General features: G+C 39.9%; 1 protein-coding gene across 1 annotated transcript in view; it reads left to right on the plus strand.

Annotated features, from left to right (window-relative positions):
• gabrb4 (gamma-aminobutyric acid type A receptor subunit beta4) overlaps positions 1–4,651 on the plus strand; it is a 48,068-nt gene extending 43,417 nt beyond the window's left edge. The window contains exons 6-10 of the mRNA XM_070843321.1: positions 240–377; positions 2,548–2,700; positions 2,985–3,241; positions 3,895–3,984; positions 4,298–4,651. Coding sequence (XP_070699422.1) covers positions 240–377; positions 2,548–2,700; positions 2,985–3,241; positions 3,895–3,984; positions 4,298–4,651 — 992 coding nt within the window. The remainder of the gene's footprint in view (positions 1–239; positions 378–2,547; positions 2,701–2,984; positions 3,242–3,894; positions 3,985–4,297) is intronic.
• Positions 4,652–11,684: the final 7,033 nt, after the last annotated feature.

An 11,684-nucleotide genomic window follows, 5' to 3' on the forward strand; every position in this document is an offset into this window, starting at 1 on the left:
TAAAAAGACACCAATACTAAATATGTTGTGAGGTCACTTAGTTATTACTGAATTAAATGTAGCATAAAGTGGATAGAAAGTGTTTGATTTGTCAAAGCGACCTCTACTCATTCTACATACTCTTGGAACAAACATGGATGATTTTAATGGTTGGCTCTTTACCACACTTACATTCATATGTCGTATTTCCCCCTCTCATCTCTCTTCTCTCCCCTGAATTTGCCCTCACCTTGACACAGATGGATATACCACAGATGACATCGTATTCTTTTGGCAAGGCGGAGACAACGCTGTGACGGGCGTCGACAAGTTAGAGTTACCTCAGTTCTCCATTGTAGACATCCGCTTGGTGTCCAGGGAGGTCAGATTTACTACAGGTAAGGCTGTTTTTAAAAAATGCTTCAATCCTTATTAGGCTAAAAATGTCCACTGCATACACAAAATGAGTCTCACATGCTCTAAAAACACATTTGCAACCATGTCACTATGGGGGGGGGGCATCGATAAATGCGTCACTGTCACTGTGGGGCAAAAAAAAGTGCAATTGAAGTACCAAACAGCACAAGTTCTCTGCCCATTCTCATTGTAAGAATATGTTAATATTTTGCACTTTTATTTATTTTATGCATTATGCATTTTATTTATTTAAAATTTTATAAATTAAGAAATAAAAAATAAATAAACTACAGCTTTTATATAATTACTGATTTGGGGAAATCAGGTATTCACTGTCTTGCTGGGTTAGATGAGAAGACAGACACCACTTCCCCGTCTGTACGCTAAATATGAAGCTATAGCCAGCAGACGGTTAGCTTTGCTTAGCTTAGCATAGAGTGAAACAGTTGGAAACAGCTAGCCTGGCTCAGTATAAAGGTAAAGAAATGCCTACCAACACCTCTAATGCTCACTAATTAACATATTAAATCTTATTTGTTTAATTGGTACAAAAAATGAGTGTAAAAACAACAATTAGTAGTTTTAGGAGGGGTTTATGTGCCTATTCTTTGGCTGGGCACAGTGACTTCCTGTACACACATGAGGTTGCCAGGCAACCAGTTGAGACTCCAGGAAGGAGATACGACATGTTCATTAGTGAGCCTTAGGGTTGCTGGTTTTTACATTTGAACAGAGTCATACTGTTTCCAATCTTTATGCAAAGCTAAACTAACTGTATCTCCTGTCTATAGCTTCATATTTAGTGCACGGAGTGGTATCGAACTCTTGATTCAACTCTATGCGAGCATTTTCAAAATGTTGAACTGTTCTTTAAGTAGAGGCTCTGAATAGTTCTTCAAACACTTACTGACACACATTGAAAGTTATTATTACTACCAAAAATGTTATACAATAATATCTGGATTTAAGCTACAGTGTAATAAAACTGTGCAACACATACAGTACAAAGTAGACTGTGCATATTTTACATAAAGTATAAAAGCCTGTGGACATATGTGTTAGTGTAGTGATGGTTTCATTCCTATGCTTTATTCTCTGTTATACCGTGACTTTAGACAAGTGGAAAAAGCCCAATAAAACAACCAAAAGTGACGTGTCAGTAATAGGAAAAGACAAGAGTAAAATTTAGGTGTAATTCTCATGTTTGAGTTTAATGAAATCTGTGAACGTTTGTTGCCACCATTAATCTCTAATGTACTTGGGTGATCTAAGGCGTTTGTCTGAGACATGATGAAGTATGTATGCTAAGGTATTGATTCATTAAAAGATTTAAAGCAACCTGGAGATGATGAGGTCATTCATCATTGTGTGTTCCCCTTTGCAAATAGCCTTTTAGATTAAAACCATCACGCTTATCTGAGGCCTTTTTTCTTTGGTGACATATTAGAAATAAAACTGTAGATAGAATACATAAGAAAGGAATTTAACTATATTTAGAGCAATTTGTATTGTTTCCAGCATTGTAAATATCTAGCCATAGCTGCAGCAGAGAGATCCTACCTTGATGTTTATATTGCTTTTGCATCAGCATTGTATTGTTTTGGCTGTTTAAATTAGAATGCAGTCAAAAGACCAATTAATGTCTTGGCACAACCAGCTGTTATTTTCCTTGTAAAAATGTGCTACAGAATGACTTACAACCCTGCAACCACATACTGTATATTTTCCTTCGTCTCTTAGTGTAAAGGCATACGTTGCAATTATGCACCTTTAAAATGCCCTTTTGTTAATGTTTAGAGGACAGTGAAAGTGTGAAAGAAAAGCAGAGCAGCTCTCTGTGACAATTCTCAGAGGGATGCTGGAGCTGCCTGCTGAGATAGGGGGTTGCAGAAAAATCTGCCGTGTTTGCGACTTTCTGCCATGTTTAATTGGAATCGAACTTGTCCCTGGAAAGGAATCCATCGCTTTGGGGAAATTAAGTGCTCCATCTGAACAAATGGAGAAATGACTACCCTGCGTGTTGTCAAAGTGCAGACTTTGGAACTCTTAAGTTGTGCCAACGTTTCCCACTTCTCTCCTTTTTTTTCATTGACGTGTTTTCACTCTGCCCTGCTCCTTTCCAAACTATCACTCCATCCGTTCTCCTTACAGGTTCATATCCAAGGCTTTCGCTGAGTTTCAGGATTAAGAGGAACATTGGATATTTCATCCTGCAGACATATATGCCCTCCATCTTGATCACCATCCTCTCCTGGGTCTCCTTCTGGATCAATTACGATGCCTCTGCAGCTCGGGTGGCCCTGGGTAAGAGACAGCAACCTCTGCGTTGTTAAACTGTCGCCATTAAAATTCAGTGATCATCACAGGGGCTAACACAGTGTAGCTTTCACAAGTTGTATATAGTGACTGCATTTACAGGCACATGAAACGATCAACTTTATGTGGATTCAGTGAAGAAAAAGTGATATCAGTATCCTCAGTACTGCTCTACAGTGATGTCGGTCAGATGGTGTCAGTGTGTGAAAGTGAAATGTAACTTGGTCCTCTGATGGTGATTTCTTTGTTTCTGTGTGTGCTGCTGTGCTCAGGTGTGACAACGGTGCTTACCATGACAACAATTAACACCCACCTTAGGGAGACTCTCCCAAAGATTCCGTATGTGAAAGCCATCGACGTCTACCTCATGGGGTGTTTCGTGTTTGTTTTTTTGGCCCTGCTCGAATATGCCTTTGTAAATTATGTGTTCTTTGGCCGGGGCCCTGCGCAACAGAAGAAAATCAATGAAAGGCTGAACAAAGCCAACAACGAGCGCACAAGATACGAAGAGAAGCGCCCGAGGGAACAGGTTTGTATCTTCATCTGCTTCCTCTCCTTTACTCTGCCTCTCTGTGTCAGTCAGAGTTCAAGTACAACACAGCCATGTTCTGCACATAGGGTTTGTAGCCATAGTCATTTTATCCCAAGACACATAGAGTATCCCCTGAAGTAATCTTCCAGAGGCATACTAATGCCACCACAGCCCAATATGCATTCACCTACCATCATCCATTGCTTCTCCCTCAAGCACTGACTGCTTTTTATCGAGCAAAGCCTTTTCATTGAGATAGCGATTCATCGAGCTCAACAGTGGTGTAAACATTCTCATTTCTTATTTAGGTTGTTGTCTATGTTTATGCTGTAGGCTTCATTCATTCTCACTCTGCTACCTTGTAGTCTAACGTCTCTTTTTCCAACTCAAGTGGTCAAAGTGTCAAAACGCAGACTGAGAAAGCATTGGCAGTTTAACAATGGTAGACGCAGAAGTGATCGGACTGAATGAAGCCACCTCCCCCCTCCCCTTCAGTTTTTTGTGTGTGAAGTACTAAATGCTATGCTTACTAAAAGTTGTTCCTGTTAACTCTATGTCTTAAGCATTGTGTAATTTTGAGAAAATGTGCCTATTTGCCAGAATTTTATAGCCGTTTTAATGTTCTCTTCATTTTTCTTTCACATTGCAAGGACTCCATTTCCGTGCCGTTTCAAACCAACACCTTCAGGTCATTTACACAGCGAAGAAATCTGTATCTCGAGGAACAAAGAAAAGTTGGGGTACATGTATTTAGAAATCATATCAGCTGTAGGCCAGCCTTCACAGTAAAGTCAGATGATTAAGGCTTTTCAAATTACTTGTGTGCAAGTTAAAGAAAACACTAATAGATGTCTGTATAAAGAACCTCTTTGTTAACTATTTCTGTTGCATGCAAGAAATTACGTTCCATATCATCCCTACATTTTGCTTTAGCTTGAGAGCTTGTGGGATGGGAGGGGGGTTAATATAAGTCTCATTATTGAGGGAATTTGGGGCTGCTGCTTGACATTTCAGCCCTCACTGACTCTCTGTGTCTCTCCCCTCTCCTCGCAGGTGGATGCTTACGGAAACATCCTCCTCACCACGCTGGAGATGAACAACGAAGTGATGCCTTCTGACGTGGGAAGCAGCGTCAGTGACTCTCGGAATTCAGTCATGTCCTTCGACAGCTCCGGGGTCCAATTCAGGAAGCCCATGGCGCCCCGAGATGGCTTCAGCCACCACTCGCTGGATCGGAGCGCCATGCGGAGCCGGGCCAACTGTCGGCTACGGCGACGCTCCTCCAAGCTCAAGTTGAAAATCCCAAACCTGTCAGATGTTAGCACCATTGACAAGTGGTCCCGGGTCATTTTCCCCATCACCTTTGGATTTTTCAACCTAATCTACTGGTTGTACTATGTGAATTGATGTGCATCCCACTAGGAATCATGGGCCATATTTTGAGAGCACATTAAATTGGCTTTGATACAGTTCCAAAATATGTATACACATATACAAGTTGAACATATGTATATGCATATTTCTATATATTATATTTATATATACACATGTGAAATCTGAAGGACCTTTCTGCTGTACAAAGTATTAATAGGATGACTTGAATGTTTAAGAATAATTGTGAGAGAAGAATTTCAAGGCTTTGAGTTTCTTTTTCCTCCTGAAAGCAAGCAAGAAAGAACGAAACAAACAAACAAACATGAGATCCCACCAGGGGTTGTTGGAACTAAAGACTGCATGATATTTTTGCTAAAAAAAAACCAAGAAAAAAGAGAAAGTGAAAGCTCTTGAGAGAGAAAAGATGTCTCAGAGTCCCATTGACTTTTTACTGATACTTATTGTGATCAAAAATCCTCTACTGCAGCTCATGAAATCAGTGGTGGCTTCGTCTGTTCAGGCATCAGCTGAGTGAGATCCTTGACACCCCCCCCGAGCCCCAAACCCCACGCGACGTCCCCCACCCCCACCACCGCCCTCACCTTACCCACCCTACTCCCACCCCCCCTTCTCCCCCCATTTGCCCATGGATAACATGCACGGAAAATCTCCGGTTCTACTATGTACAGCAACCTTATTTGGATTATGTGTTGTTCCTTGGATTTTTTGAAGTGATATCGTTCTCTTTATCAGACATCAGCTCTGGCCTAATGGTCTCCATTAGAGGGCCGCGTGGATGGGATGTTTGACCGCTGCATTCCCGCCCACAGTCAACGCAAACTTGTATTCCTTTCTCTTCTCATGTTATTTTTAGAAACACGTCCTTGGGAGGGGGTGGGTGGGGGCTCTTTTTCATTATGGTTAAAAACAAGTGCTGATTATTGTAGATATGATTTTGTCTTGAAAAATACTGTGATTTCAGAGAGTGTCAGAACATGTTCTAGAGCTAGGGCATTATGAGATAAAAGAGTCAAAGGTATGCATTACTCATTTTGATTGTGTGGAAAAAAAACATATTCTATACATTTTATCATTCAGATGCTCATGAAAGTAATTGTACTGTTTATTTCCTCCTATTGATTGATTCACGTGCTCTTTAGATGCAGAAGTCATTGATGTCATATCCTGCTTTGTGTTCGCGAAAACGGAAATGGGGGATTGCTTTTGTGATTCGTTTGAAATGATTCCACAGTGAAGATGTGAGGACATGTGTATTCAAAAGAGTCAACAGATCAGCCCACGGTTTGACCAGTCGTCATTCAGTATACAGTATTTCTTTGCTTGTTGAGCATTTCTTCAGTGTCGGAGTCGCAGTTTCTGAAGGCAAGATTATTTGATTGGGATAGAAACGGGCAGCCCAGGCGGAAGAAGCGGGGAGAAGGATTCAACATCTCACACACAACCTCAATCCGTGCCATCACACAAACGCTCCCCCTCGCCGAGGATCAGACACATCAGCCTAATCAGGAATGATACAGCGATTCTTGAGGGGGGGGATGTGTGATAAATAGCCATGAATTGAAATGACAACCAATAGGCCTATAATTCATATGTATTATTGTACACACACAAACTGCATTTCCAGTGCTCAGGTTCATTTACAAAGAAAAAAAAAGTAGGACCTTGATTTTTTTTTTTTCGGAAATCAGACCATCATTAGGTAAATGATGTATAGATGAAAGTTAAAGAAGTGATGATGAAGTCAAAGCATAAGAAGACTGAGGCAGATGGACAGTGGACACAAACAGGAGAGAAAAAAAACATTTAAAAAAAATCACCCCATGCCTGTTTAGCTTCAGCTGAAGTGCGGATCAGCATCCTCCTCGGTGTCATCCTCACTTCAGGCACAAACAGGCTCTACTGGGAACAAGAGGCTCTGTGAAAAAACCTACACAACCAAATCTACCATTGGGTCCCGTAGCAAACGGAAGTGATTGGCTCATTAGAATACACAGCGCAGCGTGGTCCCTGAGAAACATACAAATGGACAAAGAGAGGGAAATTGTCACATACATGTACACATGGGGACAAGAGCAATATGGAAGGGCTGCAGAGTAATCAATTTACCATCAGAAATATCCACTCCCCTCTGGAGACGGGGTGTAGTATGCATAAAATGTCTTCAAAAAGGAATACTGATGAGAAACCAATTTGTCTCCGTAAGTAATAGTGAAGTTTGTACAGTGATGTGGCCCGAGCTGTGATCCGAGTTAAGTATTTCTTTTTGTTAGAATTTGATGCATCGTCGTCATTGTACTGTAGAAGCAAAAGAAAGGAAAAAAAAAATCCCCTTTGAATATCCAGTAATCCTAAAAATATACAGCAAGTGTCTAAGATGGTGAGAGTAACAGGAGGACATACTGAGCTGAGTTTTATGTTTCTGTCTGCAGCTGAACAATCTGTTGTTTGTCTCTCAGTCATCTGTGAGGTCCAAAGGATTACATGACCAAAACATAGTGATTAGTCTTAAATGTGAAGAAAGTAAATTTGTTGTTATTTATGAGAAAAGTGACAATGAGTCAACAAGTGCCACAATGAACTGAATTAGCAGCAAATATTGTGAGAAAATGGCTGGTTCTATTTTGTTATATAGAGAATACATATTCAGTATTATACTGTAGACGAGTAATGGCTGAAATGGTAGCATATGTGATGGTGCACAAATACAGAGTTCTTCAAAAATTGCCAAATGGAAGTAAGTTAAGATTGAAATGCAATGAACTCGACTACAGTAGCAACAGTTGTTTCAATATGCAGTCTTTCACACCGGGGTTAAGACTGCCCAGTACCAGTGCTCCACAGCTTTGGCACTGCACTCCTGTTACATTGTTGTCTCACAGACAGCTGAAAAAAAGGATCAAAATTAGTGCAGCGGAACTAGAGATCATCTCTTTTTATTCCACAAATTCTCCCTCCTTGTCAAAGCGCCTACATTACCCACAATGCAACTTGATGGCCGACTTTGGGGTGTGTAAAGCTAGTAGCGGCTAATGTAGCCTCGATCTGCTTGCCTCAAGCAGAGATGAGGAGTGGGCTACCAAGGTCCAATAAGCTCACTTCTCTCAAACTTGTAATCTTCAGCCTCAGACGACACAGACTCAAGTGACATCACTTGAGGCAGTTTATCAGATTTTGCGCAGCTCCCTCTTGAGCCACGAAAGGCTCCATACAACTTTTTTCACTTATGCAGTAGCGCCCCCTGAGACCTGTAAACAAACTTCAGTGTGTAAAATCGGTGGAGTTGCCCTTTAACTCATAATATACATCCCTGAAATATTCACGCTGTTATTCCAACTTCTAAAACAGCTTGAAACATCAAATGTTGCAAGAGGAAAGTGGCGTCTCAGTCAGGGATATTTAGGCAATTTTGAGGTGATTATCGATGTGCACATCTCAAAGTCATGTTTCAGGTAACCTCGTCCTTTAGAATTTTTGAATAAATAAAAATAAGGTGATGATAGTGGATAATGAATGCAAGTTCATTCAAAAACAGTTTATAGTTTGGGCATCATGTCAGCTTGTCAAACTGTTAAAAGGCAATATGATGGATCTGTACTAAGAGTCAGACTATGAGGCCAGAGGATACTATTTGTTCCCGTGCGAGACGAGCGCATATTGTTTCTAAAATATGGGACTTAAGGCAACCCTAAGTTTTATTTTAACCAAATCAATGGAACATGTTTGATGAGAAAGAAGCCTAGTCCATCTACTCTGTGGTTTCAATGAAATGCACTTACATTTTATAACGCAAACTAACACACGAATCAAATTCTCATTCAGGTTGGTATATTCCCAGAAATGAATAAAAAACATGCCTATTCAGGTATTAACTCTTTTGCTGAGATAGCTGATGCATATATTTAATGAACTCCAACCACACACAGAGGAGAAACATTAGCAGCCTTTGCATGCTCGCAGTAAATATCACTCATTTCACTCAGAACATGTATTACCTGCTTTCTGGACATGAAATCAGCACATTCATCCCAAAAGCTGTGAGGATCTTCTGTTCTATGCTTTTACTTTAGGATATTTGCTTATACAAGAGAGAAAATAGATTTCTTTTGACACATATGTTCAAGGAGTAGAGGAGGAGAAAAAAAAGTGTTGAACTGATTTCAATGTGAATTTTCTTGCCTCTAGTGTATATGTGTAATTACATGTGAATTGTACTGTAAATATGATATCTTTCACTTAATAGTTCTTAATGCATGAACAAAAACATGGCAGTTCGTAATACCAGCTAGCCTCACTGCTAATGGCATGGACAGCTTCTCTAGCATTGGCATACTTCTGCAAACGAAACCTAAAAAATGAAACACAAGAAATACATGGTGTGAACAAAATAATGGAGAAATCAATGCAAAGTCCTCCCACAGTGAAGGGGTTTCTGGTGGCTCTGAGCTTGTACTGGTACAACTGGTCCCTTCGGGACAAAGTAATGCTAACGCTGTTGACGATTCCTAGAGACGCCTTGGTTCACTGTCAGCGAAGGGGATGGTGGCATCTTTAATGAACTTCTCTAGTTTACCATATCCGAATTTAGGATTGGCGGGAGATTTCAGCACAGTATACCCGCAAAAAAAATGAAGGGCATGATCGGCTAGCTGGCTTATAGAGGCTAGAGGAGCAGGATAGCCTTAAGAAGGCGAGTGGGATGTTCTTTCCTGTTCCTCAATAAGACAGTCATGTGTGCCCTTGAGCAAGGCACTTAGCCAATTGCCCAAGTGCAGCTGCTCACTTGCTAATAATAGAGGTCTATGTCTGTGGCGGGGTTGCCCCCAGAGGTAAATATGTTTAGCTGTGTGAGGGTATTGATAGAGAAATGTTCCCTGGATATATTTAAAGATAAAAAGCTGTTCCATGAATGTCCCCCGGTTCTGTACAAGTAGATTAAACCCAGTATTGTTCCAGTCAGTGTCAAAGTTACCAGCTGGGATCTAATACGGTAAAAGTTCTAACTCCCAAAACAATGACGTGCATGAACACTAAACTGTTCAGTGAGTTATGAATAGAACTGAAGCCGACCTCTACTCAAAGAGAAGACCACAACCTTGCAAGAAACTTTCACCCACCAAACACCAGAACAAGGCTGACAGACTCCTCACTGCTGGAGGAACCTTTGCTGGTGCATTCATTATTTTGTGTGTACCTTGTAGGTTTTGTTTTGCATGACCTGAGTTTTGAAAGGTTTATTTTCATATATTTTTACTCCACACCATCCGATTCATCTCCACAGCCAGGAAAAAGAAAGATCCAGTGTTTACATGCTCAAATTGCACTTGTTTTACAGCCAGCTCTATAAAATCTTGTGAAACAAACTGTTCGTAAAACTGGAGGAAAAATGTAAACATAGAACGTACATCGCGTGATTCGGGCGAATCACCGATATGTGCTTCTATACAATGTATTTACTGTAAATCACGCAATTTGGAATAGATGCACTGAGTGCATGCTGTAGTTTTATCAGGTTCAGCATAAGCATCAACATCAATCGCCCTTCAACTACAAAGGATGTAAAGGATGCTCACCAGTAGCATCTGAACGTAAGCCATGTGATTGCACACTGAGTGGGTGTTCCCTGTATTTTCTCTTTAATAAGTTGCCTCTGGTTATGGTCTGTTGTCGATTACTGTATGATGATACTTGCAAGAAGCTGTGCTGATTCCCAGTTACACATCAGAATACCTCCCCTCTTTTGGAAGAGCATACCAGGGAGACTGTCTCATGTTTAACCAGTAGGTGAGAAAGATTTTCCAACACGTTATAAAAATTGGCAACTAAAAGAAAGAAACCCACAAGACCAACAGCCCATTTATTTTTTCAATATAAATTAGTAAATGATTTTATTCATTTCTGTGTTCATTTCTGATTTATTGTATTTGTTGCATTTGTTATGGATTGTTATTCTTACTGTTGTTGTTGTTTTATCATAAGAAGGAAATGTAATTCATCTGATATACTGGCACTGGAAGAAAAATGCATTTGGTTTTTGTACTGTAATTGTTTTGTTCACATTGGGCGCTTATTTGATTCAGTTGTTTAATAAGGTGTTTGATTTCATTTGGAGTATCAGTACTCATGGAATCAACATTTGTGTAGTATGAAGTTGTATTTTTTTTGTCAGTGCAAATTAATGTTATAGTGTCAATCAGCTTTTTTAGGTGTTTGAACAAAATGTGTTTTTTACAAATACAAGGTGTTCAAGTATGTGGTATAAAAAGGGTTATCATTCAAACAACAGACTTTTTACAAATAAAGGCTTATACAGTAAAGAAAGCTAATGTCTTTTCATTTGCCCTTTGAGGACTAATATACTACATTGTTTCATTTGACTTTTTTTATTCATTTCTTTTCAGATATTAGTCCCCAAAAGGTAAATAGCATACAATGTTGCAAAATAAGAGGATAAAATCAGGTATTTACCATTGCTATTCCAGGTTGTTGTCAGAGCTCTCGCCTCTTAGTTGGTGTCTTGCTTTTGATAAGGACTGTTGGATATGAAGACAGTCCGAAAACAAAATTTAAGAAAAATCAAGGGTATCTTCTTTTAATTTGATTACAAAACATTGCGCGTTTATGAGAATATACCTCCTTTCATACCCTATTTCCTGAATAAAGACGCAAAGTGACTCCTGCTGACAAGTGTAATATTTGCCCCTTTTTCAATTTGGGAACTATTAAATATATATTATATATTTGACATTGTTGGCAAATATAACATGAGTAAAAAAGTTGTGGCCTGTCTTTGGCAGTTTGAGTTCTGCATATACAAAGCACCATAAGTCATTCGTTCTGTCAGGAGGACAGATGCAGTTGAAACTTTTTGCCAAGACTTTTTGTCCTCTGGTGGAGGACGTGACGCTAAATATGGTAACACATTTGGATTTTTTTTTTCCTCTCTGGATCTAGTCTGGGCTTGAACCACAGCAAGTGTTTAGGTGGTGAAGGAGAAGCGAACGGCCTCTACATGTGATTGCACCTGAAGCACAGAGACCAGAGATTA

The sequence above is a fragment of the Pempheris klunzingeri genome, chromosome 14 (genome assembly GCF_042242105.1).
Source record: "Pempheris klunzingeri isolate RE-2024b chromosome 14, fPemKlu1.hap1, whole genome shotgun sequence".
NCBI classification, from domain to species: Eukaryota; Metazoa; Chordata; class Actinopteri; order Acropomatiformes; family Pempheridae; genus Pempheris; species Pempheris klunzingeri.